This window comes from Ambystoma mexicanum, chromosome 10, assembly GCF_040938575.1.
Source record: "Ambystoma mexicanum isolate Mex_15411 chromosome 10, UKY_AmexF1_1, whole genome shotgun sequence".
Taxonomy (NCBI): Eukaryota; Metazoa; Chordata; class Amphibia; order Caudata; family Ambystomatidae; genus Ambystoma; species Ambystoma mexicanum.
In genome coordinates this window covers 604,602,726-604,627,152 of record NC_090932.1, presented here as the reverse complement: position 1 = coordinate 604,627,152, position 24,427 = coordinate 604,602,726, and the positions used below count along the sequence as shown (strand labels likewise).

The window sequence follows — 24,427 nt, the reverse complement described above, 5'->3', positions numbered from 1 at the left end:
GGAGAGGTCCCGCTCGGACATGGGGAATCGTTCTCGTCATGCCCGATCCAGGTCCCGGTCCTCGACGTGCTCGAGACCGTGTGAACCTGTGGTGTCTTCAAGGAAGACGTTGGCGCCGAAGTCGTTGACGCACTCTTTCGAGGCCCCGCCTCCGAAGAAGTCATCGGCGCCCAGGCTGTTGAGGGACACACTCGGGGCTCCGGCCTCGAGGCCTGTGTCGACGCCATTGTTTCCTTGCCATGGTTCAGGATGGTAAGGACGCCATGTGTGAGGTCTTTCAGTCGGGTTTGGACATGGCAGATTGCGTCAGCCGGTCCATGGCGGCGAGCACCGTGATACGCAGGTTTGCGTGGTTGCGGAAGTCGGGGTTTGCTCCGGATGTGCAGGCCTGGCTCCTCAACATGCCCTTTGACGGGGAACATCTTTTTGGCAGCAAGGCTGACGAGAGCCTTGAGAGGTTGCAGACCTCAAAAGCTGCAGCAAAGTCGTTGGGCGCTGCAGTTCGTCAACCTACGCCTTTTCGTCCTAGGGGACAGCAATGGAGGGGAAGTTCCTTTTGTTATTACTCGTCCTTTGGTAAAGCGAGAGGAGCTGCCGGTCAAAGGGGCCACCATAGGAGTGCCAGAGGTGGAAAGCAAGGTACTCGAGGTGCCAAGGCCGCTCCGGCTGTTGCCTCTTTGCCCTCGGGCAACGCCGCAGCCGCTTCAGCCTAGTCATGAGGCCATGTCCCATGTTTCGCCGGTTGGGGGAAGGCTGGCGCAGCATCTTGCAGAGTGGCGCGCCATTACTTCAGATGTGTGGGTTCTGGAGATCATAACCCACGGCTACTGGCTTCCTTTCCGGCAGAGGCCTCGAGACAATCCACCGGGGAATCTCTTTGAAGAGTCCGGATCCGCTCCTTGCGCAGGGAATTCAATCCCTGCTGGAGAAAGGCGCCATAGAACTGGTGCCTGTAGCGGAGAGGAACAAGGGATGGTATTCCCCATATTATTTGATCCCAAAATAAGACTGGGGATTGAGACCCATCATGGACTTGCATGGTTTGAACGAGCTCCTCAAGAAGGACAAGTTCAAGATTGTTACTCTCTCTCAAGTCCTCCAGGCCCTTCAACTTTTGGATTGGTTGGTGTCTCTCGACCTCAAGGATGCTTACTTTCATGTGCCGATTCATCCCAAGCACAGGAAGTACCTGAGGTTCACGTTTGGCGACTGGCATTTTCAGTTTTGGGTCCTGCCGTTCGGATTGACCTCCGCCCCGAGGGTCTTAACCGAGCTAATGGAGGTGGTGGCAGCGTATCTCAAGAAAGGGGGGATTCACGTCTACCCCTACCTGGACGATTGGTTGATCAGAGCACGTTCTCCCGAGCAAGCCCTGGATCATCTGTCCGTCACCTGCCACTCCCTTCACAAGCTGGACTTCTCCCTCAACTTAAAGAAGTCTCATTTGATACCTACCCAGCAGCTCCAGTACATCGGAGCAATGCTCGACACATCCCTGGGGCAGTGTTCGCCTCCCCAGGTGAGGGCTCATCACATTCTGCAGATGGTGGACAAGTTTCAACCTGCCCAGAGTCTCCCGGCATTCGAGTTCTTGAGGTTGCTCGGCCTCATGGCATCCTGCATTCTACTGGTGCCAGAGGCCAGGCTGCGGATGAGATCTCTGCAGTGGGCTCTCAAGATGCAATGGTCACAGTCCTCCAGCAGGATGTCGGATCCCATTCAGGTGCCGCCCTCGGTCACACAGGATCTTCTGTGGTGGGCCGTCAAAGGCAATCTGATGAGGGGTGCACCATTTTGGATACCCTGGCCGGAGGTGACGATCGTGATGGACGCATCCCTCAATGGATGGGGAGCTCATGCCAACGAGTTGAGTCAGTGGTCGTTGGTCTCCGTCGGAGTCCAGACTCCACATCAATCTGTTAGAGCTGCGGGCTGTCAGGCGACCCCTGAATGCTTTTCTGCCGTCTGTGCGGGGGAAAAATGTCCCGATTCTGACGGACAATAGTGACAATGCACTACCTCAACAAAAAGTGGGGGCAGGGTCACTCCCACTGTGCAGAGAGGCGATGCAGCTCTGGTTCTGGGCCATCCAGCAGAAAATTTCGATCTCAGCAGTTCATCTGGCCGGAGACAAAAACACGGCGGCGGACGCTTTGAGCAGGCAGAGCACAGTCTCTCACGAGTGGGAGTTGGCTCAGGAAGTTCTGTTGGAGATCTTCGCCCTTTGGGGGACCCCACAAGTGGATCTCTTCACCACCAGTGTCAACCGGAAGTGCGAAAGATTCTGCTCGCAGGAATTTCCTCCAAGAGGAGCCTTAGGGGACGCATTCGTAGTGGAGTGGTCCTTCCCACTGCTGTACGCATTTCCTCCAGTCCCAGTCATTCCGCAAGTGTTGCGGAGATTACGGAGGTTCCGTTCCCAGATGATCGTCATTGCTCGGCATGGGCCAGGAGAGCATGGTACCCGGACCTTTTAGACATGTCCATCTGCCCTCCGCGCCGTCTTCCATGCCGAGACGATCTGCTCTCACGGGAGGGGGGTCGGTTCTCCATCCCGAGGTCAAGTCCCTCAGCCTTCATGCTTGGTAACTGTAAGGTTGAGGTATAAGGATTGGGACCTCCCCAAAAACATGTCGGAGGTGTTGCTTTTGGCCAGAAGGCCCGAGAAAAAATCCCTGTATCGTTGCCGTTTAAGAAAGTTCTGCGACTGGTGCAGGATACAGAATGTGGATCCTTTTCTTTGTTCAATTCCTCTGGTTCTATCTTTTTTGCTTTCATTAGCCCACAAGGGCCTGCAAGTGGGTACCATTAAGGGTTACCTGGCGGCGCTGTCCATATTTAAGCGCTCGTCTGAGGAATGTTCTTCTTTTTAAGATTCCTTTTGATTTCTCAGTTTCAAAAAGGGCTAACTAATGTGTTTCCACCGTCACCTTTCCAGGTGCCGGGATGGGATTTGAATTTAGTCCTAAAGTTCCTAATGGGAGCTCCGTTTGAGCCCTTACATTCTTGTCCACTGAGACTGTTTTCCTTTAAGACTGTATTTTTAGTTGCGGTTACTTCCGCTCGCAGAGTGAGTGAGCTGCAGTCACTTTCTGCCAAGCCACCTTTCACAGTGTCCATAAGGACAGGTTTGTCCTTTAGGGTTCATCCTTCTTTTCTTCCAGAGGTTGTGTCGGAATTTCATTTGAGCCAGAAGGTAATTCTTCCTTCTTTTTATCCTCCTCCGCATCCTGGTAAGGAAGAGGAGAGGCTCCAAAGTTTGGGTCCTAGGAGAGCTTTGAGTTTCTAGCTCTCAAGGATGTCCCGGGTCAGAGTGGACGATCAGTTCTTTGTTGGGTACGCTGGAAGGCGTTTAGGTCAAACTGTTTCTAAACAGACCTTGTCCAGATGGATCATTTTGCCGATCTCTGAATGTTACTGTTTCATTCTGTTAAGGGTGTGGCTGCCTCCACTGCTCTGCAGGGGGGTGTTCCCATTCGTAATATCTGTGAAGCAGCCACATGGGCCTCTGTCCATACCTTTGGGAGACACTATTCCCTGGATTCCATCCATGGGCAAGATTTGGCCTTTGGTAAGGCGGTCCTCTATTCAGCAATTTGATTGGGCATTCTAAAATTCTAAATTTTTTTCCCACCTCCAGGCATTGCTACTGCTTTGGGAGTCTGTCAGAGATGTGGAATACGTCAGAGGAACAGATCCCTCGAAGAACAAGTTACTTCTTACCTGGTAACGTTCTTTCGATGGGATGTTCCAACGACGTATTCCACATCCAACCCTCCCAGCCTGCCCCTCTACAGAATTTCTTATGCGATTGCAGCTTACGTTTCCGCAAGGCTTTCTGTAGTCATTCCGCAAGTGTTGCGGAGATTACGGAGGTCGGTTCCCGGATGATCCTCATTGCTCGGCATGGGCCAGGAGAGCATGGTACCCGGACCTTCTAGACATGTCCATCTGCCGAATATTGGTGCCACACGTTCTGGGGAAAAAACTACAACTGAGGCTACGGCGTCGTGCGTCCTACTTATAACATCCGGTGATGTCGGCTCGGCGGAGGCCCTCGGACAGCGTATTGACGTCATCGACGCAGGACACAAACGGAAAAAAAATTCTGAAACAGCACAGCTGTGGACATTACTGTCAGAGATGTGGAATACGTCGTCGGAACATCCTATTGAAAGAACGTTAACAGGTAAGAATTAACTTGTTCTTCTACTATGGGCATAATTTCAACCCTTTAATATCCATTGTTACCAGATGGGGCTCTGGGGGGACACCAAGTTGGCGGTGGGGAAGGAGGTATTGTTGAGTTGAAATCTCCGGTTTTGGCCATCCTTGTGCAATCACTTTGGTAGTTTGTGATCCGATCCAACAAAGTACCATGTTTCCCCATTTGGAATTATAATCTTCGTATTATCTGATGGTTGACCATCGTCTGCTCTGATAGGTCAAGTAGTACTAGAGCTTTTGGTATATTGTCCAAAGCTTTCCTTATGTTCTTTCATGAAAAAGACTTGTTTCTGTGCCGCTGTTTGAGCGAAAACCAGATTGTTTTTATGATGTAGGAAGCTCTATTCACTGTGATGGACCAGTTATAAATTACTGGGCTGTCATTTTCAGCTGTCTACGGGTTTGCGCAAAGCTCTTTCATGAGGGGTGTTCTAGTGACACCTTCAAGGGGGGTCAGTGGTTCAGCCCGGTTAGCTCAGTTTTCCATTTAGAATGTGTTGCGAAAAGGAATTTTACACTAAGGTTCACTGTAATGACAATGTAGTTTCAGATGGTATAGGTCAAATTCCGTTTTTCAATATATCTGCAGGGGCACACATTTCAGGTTGTGAGCTTATAGTCTGGTATAAAGCGTCTCACCCTTAATTCTCTGCATGGACCCAACACACAACTTTTCTTGCTCACCAAGAGTCATCCCTTTCCAGTAGCTATGACGGGTGCACGTTTTTAGGCCTCATATCGGGCTTAGTTTTGTGATGTACACGTAAATGCAGAAAATCAAGGGTCGGATGGCATTTTTAAACGGCCAGGGAAATGTTTGAGCTGACGTTCCAGCTACAGGTATCTACCTACTCAATCTTTGATCAGTGCAGCTAACGAAAATGTCTAAAATGGCAGGAAGAATTGTTTGATAATATACATTGATGTTTCTACAGCTTTTCATATATTGGTGTAGCATAGAATCTAACATGCTAATCATCCTGGCTTTATTTGGGATAACCAATACATATAGCTCAGGACCGGAACAATCAATAACAGTAAAGAGTTTGTTTTAAACTTTTTAAAAGGCGGACCATTGTTGGAAGAACAAACTGTGTCTCCCTAGTCACTGCATATTTACACCCTACAAGCAAATCTCGTTTAGTCCGATTAGTGAAATGTTCCAAGATGTAATATCACGTTCTTAGTTTCCCTCATAGTCCATAGGCTTTGAAAAGAACTTGTGAAGGAGAAAATAGCTCTTAATACATTTGGTTGCACTACAAAGATGTTTGCCTCATTTGATAGCTCACACATCCTCTTTCAGAAAAGGGAGCAGCCAGCATCATGTTAGGACATTATTGCTGCAAACGAGAAGGAAGTGAGTGGTTAATGCTTTTTGCTCTGAAATTCTGTACAGTTCTCCATTGCTCTCGAGCTAGGTTTGCTCAAGAAAAATATTAACATACTTTTAATTTAAACTCCAGTGCACACTCCTGTAGTCTTTATTAGTGACCACTTGGCTTAAAACCACCCTCTTTGGCACCCAATGCAAATCTCTCATGTAGTAATAGCAGTTCACTATGTTGCGTACAACTGAAATATTAGTCTTTAGCAGATAGATTAGTAAGTGAAGGTTCTCTTATTCCAGTCTCTGGTGTTTTCAAGTGTTCTTAAGGTTTCGATTCCGAGGTCTTCAGTGTGTGACATTTTTAACTGATTGTGTGGCTGAAAGTATGCTTATTATATCATATTCCTGCCTTCTAACTGGTGCAATTATTGACCTGTATAGAATATCAAAAAGGTAATTGTGGCAGTCTGTATTCCCTATCAGTCTTTACAGGAAGTGTAATGTTAAAAAAATAAGTTTCAACAATTACAGGGGAAATAATAATTTACATATTGTAATCAGACATCATAGACTGGTTAGATAGTGGTCCTATCACGCTTGTTGCTGTGGTTAAATACACTTAGTGTTGTGACCTTCCCCCTGCCCCCCCACGCTAGAATCTCCAGACGGTTGTGTATTCAGAACCTTCCTTTGGTTCAGGTTGAACCTACTTCATACTAAAACTTTTTATTAGAAATCTTTCAGTGGATAATACATGTAGATTTTGTCAGTCAGACATGGAAACATTAGAACATTTACTTATACCATGTCCTTTACGACAACCTGACGGAATGTCGTTTTTCTCCAAATGTGTTCATGATTTAGCACAATTGAACAGCTTTTCATTCTGGTGAAGAATATTTGATGGAAGTTCCACATCACTTTTAATTGTGACTGTTTCATTTTTATCAGTTGAAATTAACTGATGTCTTTTTTAATATGTATTATGCGTTTAGTGAAGCATGGGTTATTTAACATTGTTAATTTAAATCGCATTTGTTTGGGATTTGTTTTCCTGATTCTTTCTCTCATGTGTTTGTAAAAGGTTTTGTTTTTTAAAACCAATACAATAAATCCCCTCCCCCTTCACTTTGCTTCAACAAAAGATGTAAGATTGGTCCTCTTCACCTGGAGATAAATAGATATACAATTCAGCAAGCCATTGGCCCATAGTCCCCTAGGTTCGTTATCAGCTTGCTTAAAAACGTAATGTCCCTCAAAGTTTATATCATTAGCCAAGTTTCTTTAAAACGAACCTACTTAAAAAGCTTGATAAAATCCACCAAATCCTTGTCACCCAGTTTAAGACATGATATATTGCAACTTATGCAGGCTATAGAGTCACAACATCCATACAAAATCTCAGGGTCCATCTCAAGCCAATGTTGCGGTTCTTGCCCATTGGCGTATTCCACCTACTCCCTATATCCTAGAGTTCAACCGAAGCAAGTATACTCTGTTGCCCGCTTCTGGGATGGCTAATTTTCTAAATGTTTCAATTAAGTGAATTTTGTAATATGTTCCTAATCACTGATTGTGTTTACCCTACAAACGATGGAAGCTTTATGTTGAAGAAAGTGATTTGGTCCAACAGATAAGTGCAGCCTATATTCTGCTTTACATTTTTATCACTCTCTCCACACTTGTTTTTGTGCCTCTTTCTGAGTGGAAGAAACTAGATAGTTCCATGACAGTAGTAGTAGAAGAAAAGATGATGTGTGTTTATTTGTTTTTAGTTGCTGCCAAACAAGGGGAATCTGATCCAGAAAGAAAAGAAACGCGGCAGAAAGTAGATGACGACAGAAAACATGAAATTGAAGCTGCTATTGTCCGGATAATGAAATCAAGAAAGAAGATGCAGCACAATGTCCTAGTAGCAGAGGTAATTTATGCATGTTGGACTATGTCTCACTAAGATTGTCTCCTTTATAATTGTATTATGGAGACTTGCTACCTAGATCACTGTTAAAAAATGAGCTTGAACCATTTTATTTTCATACAATTTAAAAAGATGCCTTCTGCCCCCACAGATTTCTCTTATGATCCAGGCACAGACTGGTCTCATAAATCTTCAATCACCAGGATTAGTGAGAGCAGCTCCAGCTTTGTTCCATTACAAGAACATGGCAGCAGAAGTGACAGCCCTTGAGGGCTGGAGGTGGATCTGTGAAAAAGATCCCATTGGGTACTTCGATCATTTCCAGTGCTTTTCTATGTTGTTGCCCCCAGAGGTCTTTGCGGTTTAACCCCTTCAAAGAGTCAGTCGCCAGATTGCAATGCCCGATCAGCACCAGCTGTTGATGTCTGGGGCAAGATGATGTACAAAACTGCGCATTGCATCAGGTGAGCCATTCCAAAGCCATTTGGGAGTGGCTGGCTATATACCACACAGTGCTATAGAAACCTGGCTGATTTTGGTGTATTTAGTCAGCATTACAACTCTTCCCTTTGTTGCAGTGTGGGGTTTGTGTAAAAGGGCCAGCAACCTGATTGTAAAGGCAGTCATCCAAGTACAGAGACTACCCATGCTATGTCAATGCTAGCATTGGAGTACTTGAAGCTTCTAATAAGTAGTCTAGTTAACAGCATTTTCGACTCCTTACCAGATGCCCTCATCTGCTGCTATGAATCTGTTGCCAACTTCCCGGAACAGCTCACAGGAAGAGGAGATAATATCCTTCATGGAAGACACTGGTAAGAGCACGCTCTTTCCTTCTGTAGCTTTCACCACTTCAAAGTGGGGGCCAGCCTTCAGGCAAAGAATACTTTATTTGGATGTTGTGCCTTAACACTATCTGTTAAGGCCTCTGCATCCACACCTTTCCTCTAGGACTGATTCTGTCCTGCTGTGCTGAATCCAAACACTCCAGATCTTGTTGAATAACCTAATCTTATGAGGTTTAGTTTCAGCACCCGGTTACCCCTTTTGCATTCTGGTGCGATATAAAAGTGTTACTAATCAGTCGATCAAGTGAGTTTATGGCGTTCGTAGTGCTGAATCCCATGAGGTGTGTACAGGTTGGGTGGCATGTTACTGCCATGACATGAAATTGGAGATGTCGCTGAGGATATTGAAGATGCCAGTATTCTTGATAACTCCACTTAACTGGATTGTAAGACACTTATGTTCCTTCATATGAGTCTGCCTCTTTGCACACAGTAATGGCACGCATTGCCAATACCTTTTGGCCTGGCTGCATTTAGTGAACAACAGGAAATTAGCTTACAGACAGCCTAGAACCTTTTGGACAGCAGACATAACTCCCTTATGTTGTAGTGACTTTTAAATGACTCTCGCTGCCTTCTTTTTAAGACAATGTCCCTTAAGGCTAATCTTGCATTGATAAATCTGTTTAGTTTCCTTCACATCAGACCACAGAGAGTCTGGTATCACTCATCTAGTGTTGGGTCCACTTCCCATATTCTTCCCCATTAGGGAGCTGGGAAAATTGGATTTCAATTGCAAAGGTTTTTCCTTGAAGATCTAGAATGCATATTATTAATTCCACTCCATATTGCTAATGCCATATGCACACTTCCTCATTGTAGTCGCTCTTTGGGATGTTGGGAATGTGGAGGAAAGCAATGTAGGGAATGCTGACCATGGTTGCCGAAATACGGCAACAGCTGTGGATGCCCACAACCACTTTGCCAGTTCCCCAGACCAGATTTAGAGTCCGGACAGCCCATAATGTGTAGATGAGCTGTGTGCTCTGGTCATGGACCTGTTTAGCAGGGATACCTGTACCAACTCCATAGTGGGCAGCACGGCTGGAGTTTGGCACGCTGACTCTGGTGCCGCAGAAGACACCAGAGTTTATTTGGAAGCTGATTGACTTTCTTTTGGAGGATGCTACCAGGGGAGACCTGTAAGAATGTGGATACACTTCTTGAAATGGGCACCGACTTTGATATCAGTAAAATTACTCCAGAGCCATAGATTACTACAAGAAAAGTTTAGGCAAGGTGGAGAAGTGCCTGAAAAACCTCAAAGACGCCAGGTGGCCTGGGCACGTCTCCTGCATTGGCCCACAGTTAAGTGCCAGTGGATCAAAGTACAGTATTTGTCATACATGGTCCACATGAGGAGGGTCATTAAGGTCTTGAATATTCAGCAACTGGAGACTATGGGAAAAAGCCAGATGTGATGAGCACAGGGCCAAAGAAGGACTAACCATTTCTCCCTTTTGAAGAATACTTTAAAGACCCATCATGGTCATTTCGGAGAAGCAGATCTAGTCGACCACACATTAGCAGACTCTTAGGTGGTTTGTGTCCCTAATTCCAGGGGACACCCCAACATGTTCCTAAAGTTGCCACTGGAAATGCAAACTTAACAGAATAGATGCCTTGGACAAGAAAAGGTTTACCTCTGTCGTGTGACAACTTTCTGCCAGAGAGTTAGACTGATACAGCCCTGTACATACTTCTGCAAGTTAAGTACCCTAAAAGTTATCCGGTGCCAGGTAAAACATTAATGCACAAGAGTAGGCGGCTTGCAGACTAACCCTACAGGGTTTTCCCTATAGACCCTAAGACCCTACAGAGAGTGTCTCTAAATCAGACCTAGGATGTTAGGCAGACAATTCCTGGCCCCTCTGCCCCCCAACAGAAGAACTAGTTAGTAATTCCCCGGTGCCAAAGAAACAGGATATTTGGAACTGCAACTCCCAGAATCCATCATGTTTAGAGCTCCAAAATCTAGACGAATTCTTGAAGAGCTACCTGGGATTTAGAGGAAAGTAGTACTATGGGGAACCACTAGTGCGTTCAGAGATCCCTTGGACAGCAGGCGCACATCCTTAAATGCCTAACTCATTCCTCCTCCTATTTCCCCCCCCCCACCCCCTACCCCCCCGGCCCCTGCGTCTCACCCAGCAGCAGTGCCTGTAAAGGAGAGTGCCTTGCCCTCTCCCCTGCAGATGGTGCATTTATGTTTACTCTCACCCCTACCACACTACGCATTCCCACTGCCCCCCGTTCTTCCCAACTGAAAAAGTATTTACTGTCCCTAGTGATGGCAGTTAAAACAGAACCCCCACCCCCAAACCCCACCAAATGATTTTCCTTGCAAGGGAAAAGCCAGGTTGCAAGGGAGGAGCAGTGCTTAAAACCAACTCCAGTGGTGAAGATAACTGAAAGAAGTCGACAATTGCTGCAAGCCTTTTTAAGACTTCCTTCGCCAGGCTTGAACTTGGAAACTAATTATCCAGTCAATTTGAAAGTTTGCCCCAGCCGAGACTAAGAATCAGTCAGGCAGTCGGTCGGTTTGTTCGGGTTGGGCGGTGAAGAGAGGAATGCGTTGTGGAAGATGGACAGCACCAGAGAAGGGGAACCCTTTGAGCTCAGCGGAGGGTTGTGCTCCAGTGAGGAAGGGCTGAGCCTCTGGAACTGCAGAAGATTGGTGTGCTCTAGTAGAATCGGCCCTGTCCACAGATTCTAAGAGGCTACCCAATTCTGGTGAACAGGGAAAGACACTAATTTCTAGTGAAACGAAATCTGAGTTTGAGGCTAGGGAGGTGAACACGCTATTCAACATTCCCTCAAGGGTTGGTGATATGCAGACTGTCGCAGGGAGAGACTCCCCTTTTGGGGGCAAGGACTTGCGTTCCATTGAGGAACTCTTTGAAACCCTTGCTTGTGGGCCCACAGTAACATCCAAGCTACCGAGAAGTCCATCGGAACAAGCCACTGTTTGTTAATTTAACACTCCTACGTCCCGTCCTCATTCCTCCATACTGCATGGGCGTCCCTCGCTAGGGACGGGAGCAGAACCTTTTTCACCAGAAAAACCTTATTCCCCTTTAAATTTAGAGGTGCGCGGGGGTGCAGCCCTGGGAGCATGCACTCTCCTGGCTCCACCCACCGGTGCCTTTTCGGCATCAACGGGAACGGACCGCTTTCACCAATGCTCCTGTGTTTGGCTTCGGCCTTGTAATTCCACATGCTCTTCCCCGGATACTGTCTTCTGTTTGTTGTCTTTTTTTTTTTTTGTGGTCTCAATCAGGACCTCGGTCCTCTGGCGCCACGCTCCTCCCTGGCGCATGTCGACTTCGGTGGGCTTCAGCAGGTGTCCAGCCTGCAAAGGGCTCTTTGCTACGTCCGACCCCCACGCACTTTCCCTCCGCTGCCTTGACCCAGTTCACGGCTGGGAGATTTGTACCTTGTGTGATGCTTAAACTGTGCTCTCTGAACAGGCTAGCTCGATGGAGGGAGCTCTTTGAGAAGTCGCCTCCAGAGGACTTGAAGGACTTCGTCAGACACTAGTCAAGGCCCAAGGTAGGGACGCTTTTTTCCATCACACCCTGCAAGGGCGACTCCTTCGCAGGGAAACGTCTGAGCAGGAGGGACGGTCAGGTTCCTGCAACAGCACAGATACCGAGGCTGCTTCAGCTACCGGCCGCCAGGTTACTCCCTTGTACCGGACAGATGTCTGAGGGGGGGCGCCTGTACGCAGCACTACTGGCGACTCAGCCAAGGGCAATACGCCTACCAGGCCACACCCTGAGGTGCAGGGTAGGGCTCAAGCTCCACCGCCAAGAGTCCTGGAGGGGGCAGGGCCCAGCAAGGCAAGCACCATGATGTTGGCATGTGGCGTGCAGCCCTATTTTTAAAATGGCCGCCCCGCCAGACAAGCTGGCTGCTAGCCCGATACTGCCCCCTGGTGCGAATCAGGTGGGGGAACTAGTTTCAAGGTGGGACTAGTCTCTACCAGATATGTGGCCTACAGCTTATCCTTCAGCGTTGCAGGGCAGAGTTACCCTGCAACCAGCAAGGCAAAGTACACACAGGCCCCAGCAGCCGCCCGCTACTTCAATACCACCTACCACCCCCCCCCCCCCCCCAACCAACCTGTGAGAACAGGTTTTTTTTAAAAGGTCCTCGCGCTCATGAGGTCTTCTCAAATGGGGTCCATCCTTAGGGATGTGATCAGGGACATTCTCCCACCGCCGGCGCTCCGACGGGGGGGCGCCCTTTGGCAGGTTGCCGGGCTTCCAGGATAAGACGCCGAGACAGCCTGACCATTCTCCAAGTCAGCACCGGCGCAAACAGCAGAAAGGGGAGAGCAAGGGTTTCTTTCAGTCACCTCTCCTTGCCCTTCACGCAGTCTTGGCGTCAAAGGTTTGCAAACTCCTGGATCCTATCAGTAGTGTCCACGGGTTACCGTCTACCGATTTGTCTCTCCTCCCCTCCCACAGATTGCGACAACAACTCTGTTGGCCGAAATTCGTTCGCTCGTCGAGAGGCGGGCAGTGGAAGAAGTCCCAGCCTCCTTGCGAGGCTTGGGCTTCTACTCCAGGATTTTTGCCATACAAAAGAACCAGGCTGGCCTGAGAGTTGTGTTTTGACTTTTCCACCCTAAACCTCCCTCCCTCTTCAAAAATTCAAGATGGTTACGCCAGCGCTGATCGCGGAGACACTCTGCAATGGAGACTGAATGTGCTCCCTGGATCTGAAGGACTCTTATCTACATGCCCCCATTTGGCAGCCTCATCGGTCCTTTCTACAGTTCAGGTTCTTGGTGGCCGGCAAGACCATGGTTCTCGGAGCTGCTCAGCCTCTCGGACAAGCCGCCCATTCACCTGCCATTGGGCCCAGCTCACCTTGTAACGCAGCAGGGCGGCAGGGTCATCCGCCTGCAGAAGTTAGCCCTCGCAACGTGGTTCCTGAGCAGGTTACACTAAAGCATCTGCGGCTGTCACAGGCTAACCTAGACATTCAGGGTCCTAGGAGCGATGCTAGTAGGAGCCAGTACAAAAGCAAATGGACTAGGTTTTGCCACTGGGCGGAATCAAAGGATATTGACCTGCTTACTTGCACGTTGGACAATATGTTATCCTTCTCTGCACAGCTTGCAAACTCAGGAGTGCAAATAGACACATGCCGTACCTATCTGGTGGCCATAGGAGGCTACTGGAACGCTGAGGAGGGAGTTTTCTCTTCCTCCAACCCGGTGGTTTAGAGACATCTGGCGGGCCTCACCAGGCTTTACCAGTCTATCAAGAAACCACACCCTGGTATGGGACCTCAACGTAGTGTTGGGCGCCCTGGCGCACAAACCTTTCGAAACACTGGCATCCACAGACATCAGGCTGGTCACCATTAAAACTGCGCTCTTCGTGGGTCTTAAGTCTGCACATAGTTCGCGAAATCCCGGCACTGGGGACTTCAGAACGATACACAACTTCTGCCAGAAATAAGGTGGTCCTGAGAACGCATACTGCGTTCTTGCCTAAGTGGTCTCTTTTCATCGAAATGAGATGGGGTTACCTACTGTCTTTGTGGCGCCTAAGGATGATGCTCAAAGGGTCTTGCACTGTCTGGATGTCAGTTGTGCTCTAGAATTCTATCTGGACTGGACCAAGAGCTTCTGCAAGTCGATGCTCTCTTCGTCAACTTCGGGGGGAGGGGTCAAGGCCGGTTTATCAGTTGTCCAAGGCCTCTATAGCAAGGTGGATAGTTTCGGCCATCAAGGAGGCCTATGAGGGGCAGTACAAACCACTTCCAACGAACATGGATGCCCACGCTGTCGGAGCCAAGACCACGGCGGCCGCATTCCAGAGACAAGTCCTGTGGCAGGTCATCAGCAGGGCGGCCACGTGGGCTACTCCTTCGGCCTTCTTCAGGGACTGTTTGAATGCCGCCTGTAGGTCAGATGCAGCATTTGGTCAGGCAGTACTAAAGAACTTTTCTTAAGGAGGGTCACCTCTCCTCCCTGGGGCTATATTCAGTGGTAATCGCCCATGCAGTATGGTGGAAAGGGGATGGGTCGTAGGAGTAATTGTTACTCACCGTAGTGACTAACGTATTCCTAGTCCATAGTCCCCTTTCCGCCATACGTCCCAACAGCCTTCTCCCCCCCCTAATAAAACTGGCAATGGTAATATTGTCGACATGTCAATGGGGACTGAGGAGTGGCGCCGTTGGCCGGAGTCAGGGGCATGCTCCCAGAGCCACGCCCCCGCACGCCTTTAAATGTAATGGAGGAAGTTTTTTTCTGGTGAAAAAGTTTCTATCTCCTGTCCCTACTGAGAGACGCCCATGCAGTATGGAGGAAAGGGGTCTATGGACTAGGAGTACGTTAGTCACTACGGTTTGCAACTTATAATTATTAGATCCAAAATTCAACTTGAAGAAATGAATGATAGAAATACTGATGAGTTGAGCGAGTATTGCTGATCACTCAATGGTTTGAAGCCATCCAAACTGACGAAGAACAAGCAAAGGAAAATGATCAACAAAAAGAGAGGACTTTAATACTCTGCTGCAGAGGACCCAGAAGTCTAATATAAAAATGAAAGGACTAGGGACTAGACTAGAGTTGCGAGACGCAGAAATCTCGAATCAGTGAGGAGGTAGAAGCTGCCGAGAACTGGGAAAGTGTGTCTGCAGGGTCCGGCCAGTGGGTGTAACCAGGAGGCACGGAGAGAGCAGATGTCCGAGCCATGCAGGGGAAGAAAACGGGGAGGAGGAGAACCGAGTGAGCAGTGGCGTGACCTGTAGGAGATGGACTGTCCAGTCCAGAAACAATGCTGAGACCGCTACAGTCAGTTTTCTGGAGCCGCGAGGAAGAACCAAAAAGATTCAGAATTAATGCAAGCCGGTGACGCTAGAGCGTGAGAAAGAAGTGAATGGGAAAGGCCGGAGACAGGGAGGGGATACGGAGATCAAGAGCACTGTCTACACATCCCAGTGAATGACCAGTATCCAAAAGAGTGAGAAAAACTGAGATTCAGCCTACTCACCCAGTGAATATACAAGTGTCCATCAGAGTGAGAATAACTCTGGGACTCAGTTTACTCGTCTCAGTGGAGGGCCAAAAACCCATAAGAAGGAGAATCCTTGCTCATTACAAGATGGGAACTGAACAAAGGCAGTTGGTTGGGCTGCTATAATCATCCGAAAGGGATTTATGATATGAAAAATTACAAGAGGAAGTAAGGAACCAGAGGAACACAGAGAACCAAGATCAAGTAAAGAGGAATTTCAGTTCCCCTAAGGTATTGGCGAAAGGGAACTTTAAAGAGACACTTCAAGAAATCAAAGTATGAAGGGATCAAACCCCAAACAGGAGGCATGTGGCCAAGATGGCAGAGGGGTAGGACTGACGCCTTCAACCCCCTCCATCCAACGGCCCACAATAACGTGTGACGATTTCTCTTGTTGTGGATCCCAGGTTGCGTCCCGGTGTCAGTAAGGGTCTGGTTAGACACTGGGCCTGCGCAGTATTGAAACAACTGCAACAAACGCGAGGTGAGGCGAGTCCTGAGTCCGCAGACCCCTGACAAAATGGCAGCTGCATAGCACTCCAGGCATTAAGCCAGCAGTGGGACACCAGAGCTGTGACACACGAGGGGACTGCCCGGGAGTGCCAGTGCTGGACTCTGTGACAAGAGCAGCCCAGCCTGGGGAGCGCAGCCACACCACATGAAGCGCCTGTGCGGAAGCCCCTGCCTGCCCAAGTGCCTGATGAAGGGCGGTGGGCTGTGGCTGTCACCTGCAGCGGTGAGAGCGAGGGCAGGGCTGGGCAGCCTGGCCAGCTCTGTGATGGAGCACGTTGCTCTTGCAGGGGCTCAGCCTACTCATGAAACGGCTGCGAAACCTCTCCTTCCCCAACTGACACAACTGAAAGAAGTCTGATCTCCAGCGAAGATCCTGAGAGAGGGGCAGCCTGAATTAAAGGAGCCTGCAGAGGAGGCCTGTGCAGCCTCCTGGAGCTGAGAATCCTCCCAGAGCACGCCCACCCATGGTCGATGTGCAACAAGTGACACCATCCACGGAATGGCAGAAGGTATGTTTCAGTGAGGTGTGTGGATCCACTTGTGGCCTGGAGGATTCAGGGAGATCTTTGTGGCTCTCCGCTGGCCCCAAAGAGTGCTTGAAAGTGGCTGAGGTGGCGGTGAGAACCAGAGGGGCAGAGTGACCTGGCCAAAGACGGCAGACTGCTTGCGGTAACAGGAAGGAAATAGCCCTGCAATGGTCGTCTGAGAGATGGAGGTACAGAAGAGTAGGAGGCACTGCAAAGAGGGAGTGTAGTGAAAAGGATACAGGGTCACATTCTCGGGCCCACCAAGCAAGCCTAGCCAAGGTTCACCTGCTGCAGCAGGGACCCGGAGCTCAGACCTGTGTTGATCTACTCCCCACGCTGCTGCCATGACTGATTGCCCGGCGCTCTGTTCCCAGTGACGTGAGGGAAATGTTCAAGTCAGTTAAGAAGAAGCGCACCACAAGACAGAACTCTTAACGCCGTCACCACAGCGTGACACCATATACTGAGAAACAGAGGGGCTGTCCCAACCGGAAACTGCTGTCCAGAAGCTCATGCCATACTTCCTCACCGGCTCGATACCCTAAAGAGAGACATTTGTGAATCCCTGCATTCTGAGATAGCTGATCTCTGTGGAAATGGTGGAATCTGCACAAGTGTTGTGGACACAGATGGGCACACTTGGAGACAGGGTGCACCAAGGAGATCGGTCGATGGTGGAACTGGGGTCTGAACTGGACGCGATGCAGGGCTCCCTGGCTTTGCTTAAAGAGGGCACTGAAATGTTGCGGGCTAAGTGCGACAACCTTCAAAATAGAGTTAGGAGGGAGAACCTGTGCATCAATTCCTCAAGGAAAGAACGGAAGAGGATGATCTTGAAGGCTGTGTCAGTCAACTCCCAATGGCTCCACTCAGAAGTTCCCCATGCTGCTATCCAGATAGACTGGGCCCATAGGATCGGAATGAAGAGAGATGCACCAGACCATCCTCCACAAGACGTGATTGCTAAATTTCATGATTACAACACCATCAATCCTGGGAGGGGTGGGGGTGGGGAGAGATCCAGTTCAGGGTGTATCCCAAACTACACTCCAAAAGAGACAACAGCAGAAATCACTCACGGACGAATTGAGGCACAGATAAGTGCACTAAAAGTGTACCCTATCCCTTTGGCATGAAATTTAAATTGGGAGACAGTGTACACACATTCTTTTAGACCATAGTGGGAGCAAAACTGCTAAATCTCCAATCCAACCTGGAATCGGACAGGATCAGCAGGCTGGGAACGGATAATTACGAGTGGCAGCTAAACTACCTCGTTATTCAGGAGATCTTAAACAGGTGGGATCACCCCAGGTGGATCTCTTTGGCACCTGGCACAACAAGAAGTGTCCCCAGTTTGCATCCTGGCAAGGTCAGGGTCCTGGCTCTCTGGGCAAAGCATTTCACCTCCAGTGGACCGGCATGAAAGCCTACGCCTTTCCGCCCACGCCCCTGATTCACAGAGTAATTTGCAAAATCAAGGAGTCTCGCCAACTACTCATCATTCTAATAGCTCCATGGTGGCCGGCCAGGCCATGGTTTTCGGAGATCCTCAGTCTCTCGGAAGTGCCCCTGATTCACCTCCCGATGGGCGCAGCACATCTTCTGGCACAGCAGGGGGGGTCAGAGTCATCCACCCTGTGCCAGGCAAACTAGCCCTCACAGTGTGGCATTTGAGCAGGTAACGCTCCAGGCACCGGAGCCGCTCTCAGGCCAATCTGGAGATCATACAGGGTGCCAGGAGCAAGGCTATAAGGGCCCAGTACAAAAGCAAATGGACCAGATTCTGCCACTGGGCAGACTCCAAGGGAATTGACCCCCTGGCATGCACCTTGGACGATGTGTTATCCTTCTCGGCGCACCTCACCCACTCGGGCGTGCAGGTGGACACCTGCCGCATGTACCTCGCAGCCATTGGGGCTTACAGGAACTCGAAGGAAGGCACCTTCTCCTCCCCCAATCCTATCGTCAAACATCTGACGGGACTCACAAGGCTCTACACGCCTGTCAAGAGACCGCACCCGGTGTTGGACCTTAACATAGTCTTGGGTGCCCTGGCACACAAACCGTTCGAGCCAATGACGTCCGTGGACATCAGGCTGGTCACAATCAAGACGGCCTTACTAGTCGGCCTCACCTCGGCCCGTAGAGTCAGCGAAATCCAGGCGATGGTCGCCTCGAACCATACACTACCTTTCACAAGGACAAAGTAGTCCTGCTGACACACCCAGCCTTTCTGCCCAATGTTCCATCTGCTTTCCACTTGAACAAGGAAATAGTCCTTCCTGCGTTTTTTCCCAATCCCAAGGACAAAGCACAGAGAGAGCTGCACTGCCTGGATGTCGGGCGTGCCCTGAAATTCTACTTGGACAGGAACAAGGGCTTCTGCAAATCGGACACTCTGTCACTCAAGACCAGGATATCAGGCCTTTATGGTTTCCATATCCCGCTGGATGGTCTCTGCCATCAAAGAAGCGTATGAGGTCCAACACAAGCCACTCCCGGCCAAAATGCATGCCCACGCAGTCAGGGCCAAGGCAACGGCCATCGCATTCCAGCGCTATGTCCCTTGGCTAATCATAAGCAGGGCGGCCACTTGGGCCTCTCCCTCGGCTTTCTGCAAGCATTACTGTTTGGATGCCGGCTCCAGATCTGATTCGGCTTTCGGACAAGCAATTCTCAGGAACCTGTTTGCTTAAGGAGAGTCTCCTCTCCACCCTGGGGCTACAATCAGTTGTAATCGCCCATACAGTATGAAGGAAAGGGGACGGGACATAAGAGTAATTATAAGTTACTCACCGTGGTGACTAACGTACTCTTAGTCCATAGTCCCTTTTCCTCCATACGTCCCACCAACCTCCCCCCTAATAATACTGGTGTCATTAGGCAATTTTAAATCCATTGTTGACGCGTCAATGGGGACTGAGGTGTGGCACCGGAGTGCAGCGTCAGGCCAACGCCTGCTCCCTGGGCTGCACCCCCACACGCCTCTAAATTTAAAGGGGAAGAAGGTTTTTTTCTGGTGAAAAAGGTTCTGTCTCCCTTCCTTTGGAAGGGACGTCCATACAGTATGGAGGAAAGTAGACTATGGACTAAGAGTACGTTAGTCACCACAGTGAGTAACTTATAATTTTCCCCCACCTCTCTGGAACCCTCTTCATCCTCTCTAGCTTCTTTGCCATCTCCTTTCACCTCCACTGCCCACTCTCGGGCCCCTCTACCACCTCCGCAGGGCATACCTCAAGCTTGTACCCCTCCACGAATCCCTTCAAATGTGGACACCTGATCCACATCGCTACTCTCAACTCTCGCTCTGCTGTCACACTCGTCTGACATTTGCCACCTTCTTGAAGAACTTGACCTGTATGTCCTTGCTCTCACCGAGACATGGTTTCCTGCCAGCTTTGTCACGTGTTTTGACACTGTACTCCCTGATGGCTACAAGATCCTCGCCGAGCTTAGAACCAACCGTCCCAGAGTTAGAGAAGCTCTGATCTTTCCGACGTGGTTCCCTGCTGCCGTCATTCCTATGCAGACCTACACCTCCTTTGAATGCCTGGTCTGCAGCCTCTATATCTGTCCTGGCCTCTCACTGTGGCCTCCATCTACAGGCCACCTGGCCAGGTTGCTCTTCCTCTCACAGTGGGCTGACATCTCCTCTTCTCTCCTTGCTTCTACTTCTCAACTTCTTCTCCTCCTCTGTGACCTCAACATCCATCTGGATGCTTCTAATCCCTCCTCGGGGCACTTCCGCAACCTCTGCGACACTCTCTTGCCATTGTACCCTCTCATCCAAAACACTCTGCCGGACACGCCTTGGATGTACTCAGTGGTGACTCCTCTTTTGGACGGACCACTTTCTGCTCTCTCACCTGAAGCTCTGCCCCCCAGGCGAGGTCGACCCCAGCACTGCCACCTGCCTTCTCGGTCACTCTGCCCATGAAGCATGTGTCAGTGGAGGCCTGTGCAGCTACTTTATCTGCTCCTCCTACGCTTGCAGCTGACTCAGATCCTGAAACTGCCCTCTCAAACCTGCATCTTTCTATTTCCAACACTCTGGATGTCCATGATCCTGTCATGAGAATCTATCTGAAGCCTTCCTCCAAGTGCAACTCTAGGTATGACTCAGATCTTGCCACCCTGAAACACAAGTGTAGGGTGGCGGAGAGGAAGTGGTGGCCATCGGATGCATCCTCTAACAAACTGGCCGGCCGCCTACTCCAAAGGCAATACAGACTCTGTCCTGACCAAGAAGAGAGAGCCCACATCCAAGCCTGCATCTCTGCGGCCTCTAACAACATGGCAGAAATCTTTAAAATCTGCAAGGAGCTGGCCAATCCTTCTGCAGTCTCCACCTGTCCTGTTGACTCCAAGGCCCTCTGTGTGGCTCTGGCTTCTCACTTCACCAAAACTCAGGAAATCCTGTCCTCTCTCTCCTCTTCCTCTATCTCACTCGGGCCCCCCTCTGGCCGCCTCTGCTCCTCCTTTCTCCTCTTTCCTCTGAGCTCTCCTGACAAGGTTTCTAGACAAGTCAATCTATGAAAGTCATCCAAGCAGGTGCTCTCCTTCTCCTCCAGAAAGGACCACATTGGCACCCTAGCTCCAGCCTTGGCTGATTTCTTCAATCACTCTTTTGCCACTGGAACTTTCCTCTCACCCCTCAAGCACTCCCTTCTGCACGCTCTCCTGAAAAAGCCTTCTGCTGATCCTTTTTGTCCAGCAAACTGCCGCCTGATCTCGATCACTCATTTCCTGGGCAAATTCCTGTAAAACCTGGCCATCTCCCAGCTTACTCTCCACACTGAATCTGTTGGGGGTTTCTGTGACCATCAGTCTGGCTTCAGAACAGCCAGAGGCACGAATCTGCTCTCCTGAACATCCGTGAAGATCTTCTCACTAATCTTGATTCTAGGCGTCCTTCTGTTCTCTTCCTCCTTGATCTTTCCTCCGCTTTTGACAGTCATGCCATCCTGATCAATTGTCTTGGTGAGAACCTGGGCATCACGGATCAGGGCCTGGCTAATCTTAGCCATCGCAAACGAGTACTCACACACAGGAACAAGGTCCCATAGCCTATCCAGGCACCAAATCCAATTAAGACAGAAACGGAGTGGACCTCGCCACATCGGCCTATAAAGGAACCAGCATCCAGGAACCATCCGGGCAAACCACCCACAGGATAGCCTTGATAAAGACCCTAGAGGTCGAAACACGTGTCGGTTGACCACAATAGACTGTCTTCTTCCAAATAAATACCACCGATATCACTGAACAAACTGTGCGGATATTCATTGTTATTAGACAAACAAATGCGAGTTAACCTGGGCCGTACATTTACTCTTTACAAAAGGAGGTGAGGGCACCACCTCCTACTACCAGTGACCTTGCAACTATCTCAAACAACTCACCTTATTTCAGGGCGAAGCGCTGGAAGTTTTCCAAACTAGGGATCACCCCTCCCTACACCTTTTTCCATATCTTTCATCTTTGCAAAGCTAACTCCCCAAAAATCTAGAGCCTTTACTACAAATATGGGTCGACCTTGTTTTTGTATTTGAGCATGGTTTGATGTCTGCTCCCAACTTTATACTTTAGAATAGGATGTATAAAGTGTTGATGTAAATGAGCCCATTCACTAGAAAAACATGAAGTTGATGTGGTTAGTACATTTTCCTTTAAGATCCCTTTCTCATTTTAGACTGATTTAAAGAAACTTGCATATTATGGTTTATGAGCACAATCCTTAGTGAAAATTAAAAACATAGTAGCACATTGTTTTAGAGTATGTTGTAGAGGACTCCACGTATAAAGTAAAACTGAAAAGTCAATGTTATATGCTCAGAATTATGCTCATGTTCAACAACTGATCTAGGTGTTGTAAACTTAAATGTGAAAAGGGCAGCCTGTTAAATTTTACAGTATAATTTTGCCAGTTTAAAAAGAAAATTATATTGATATATCGGTGCATATTTATAGCAATCTGAAATGACCAGCACAAGTGTTAACACGTATTTATTTTCCTAGCACCACTTAAGTTGGGGTCCATAAGATTTTCAGGTGATTTGTCTTTCAGTTTGACAGAACAAATAACATTTGGATTTTGAACTGCCCTCTTGATAGTGTACATTTTCTGAACAATTAAATGAAATAACATTTTTGGAAATTATTTGACTGGCAATTTCACATGTATTTTCTATTTTCATACAGGTTACTCAACAGTTGAAAGCACGATTCTTACCAAGTCCAGTTGTTATTAAAAAGCGTATAGAAGGACTTATTGAACGTGAATATTTGGCACGAACACCAGAGGATCGCAAAGTATACACCTATGTAGCATAAAAACTCAAATTGATTTATTCTATGGACTATATTCTTCGCATGAACTTGGAAGCTCTTTTAAATCATTCAAACTTAAGATGAACATCTCCTCTGTTGAATTCCTGTACATGTTCTCGATGGTGCAGATCAAGCAGTTACTCCCTCAGGAGTCCTCTACATCAAACAATTGAGCTTCAAGCTTTTCAACATTCTCCCACTTAAGATCACCCTTACAGCTCCTTTGGGAAATGTGAATGTGTCGCATTTTGTTCTCAATACTGTATACAAACCGGATACAAGAATAAAAACAATTTAAAAACTACAGCTCATAAAACAAAAGAAATTTGTTGGAATTTCATTTTCCCAGATCTTCAATGTTGATGTAAATGTGTTTATGTACTGTTGCTTAGCAATTTGCTCATTGTAGAAATTGGGTAAAAGCAACCTGGTAAAGTTGAACAAAAATACAATCCCCAATTGATTTCCCAACTTCAGAACTTAAAATAGTAATTTATAGAATTTTCGGTAAATACAAAATTCCAAGAACATAATTTAGCATGCTTAACTTCAGCCGCTGTCACTTTTTCCAGTGGTAAGACCTGTAACCAGGTTCTCCAAAGGTGCAGATGGGGGAGGGGGTTTCTTGCAAACCTTCAATACCTTGTTTTCACTGTTGCTATTTCAGTTACTCCAAATTAGGTTCTGCATTGATTTGGTTTGTTCTGGGTTCTTTACGGGGGGAAAGGAAACTATTTTAGTGTGTATAAACTGTATTATAAGTGCTGTTGTACTCACTGCTTATGGTGGATTGTACAGGCCGTCGTTTTTATTTCATTTAATGTAGACCAACATTTAAAATAAATGGACTTAGTGTACAAAGATCCCACTACTTCAAACTTGTTAAAGCAGGGGTTGCAGTTTCACTAAAGGCATCCCTTTCAAAGAAGCACATCAATCTCCACCTTGTTAATAAATGTCATATCTTTTTGTTCTTTTGCAACCATAAAATTGCCCCACTTCAAGTACATATTTTGGAACATTTAAAGTGAAGCCATTGTGCACTATTAATTTACTGTTTTAAAATGCAATCTAAAACAAAAATGCAATAAATATGGTTACTTTAATATTTTTAACGACAGTCTCTGTTTTTGTAGCATAATATTTTTTGATATTTATAGATAAAATTGTAAGTACGTCGCTTTGTAATGCTTAGCAGCCATCCTCGCCTTATAATGCAAAAGGTTGGCGAAGAGAACAAAATGTGTAGGGGGGGGAAATGAGTACTTTTTCATTGTAACACAATGGACTGTTTTCTGTCATTGCTGATCTGATTTGTGTGTGTGTTCTAATTCACATGTATTGGATGATCTATTTACTGCTACATCCAAGTTGCACCTTCAACATGAAAACTGGTATCCTGCTAGTCTAACTCACACACCAGTTTGTATTTTAACTGCTTCCCTTCAATACCTTAGCACTGCAGATCACGTATTTAATTTGTCTCCAAAATTAGACGGTCCCCTTTTCTCTGTTTTTGGATTGGTTGGTCTATTTTTCGGTATTTGCTGAGCGAATGCTCTTAAGTTTCTATGGCCTAGATTTTGTAGAGGTTATGTGAAGGAATCCTACTGTAAAATATGTGGCTCTCCCGTGACCACCATTGGGGGGTGCCAGTGGTCAATGCTGTGAATACCGTAGACATA

The 24,427-nt window shown here is 48.0% G+C and overlaps 1 protein-coding gene across 1 annotated transcript in view; it reads left to right on the top strand.

Moving 5' to 3' along the window:
* CUL3 (cullin 3) overlaps positions 1-23,857 on the top strand; it is a 1,420,631-nt gene extending 1,396,774 nt beyond the window's left edge. The window contains exons 15-16 of the mRNA XM_069618172.1: positions 7,333-7,478; positions 22,614-23,857. Of these exons, the coding sequence (XP_069474273.1) occupies positions 7,333-7,478; positions 22,614-22,745 (278 nt within the window). The 3' untranslated portion in view covers positions 22,746-23,857. The remainder of the gene's footprint in view (positions 1-7,332; positions 7,479-22,613) is intronic.
* The last annotated feature ends 570 nt before the right edge of the window (positions 23,858-24,427 follow it).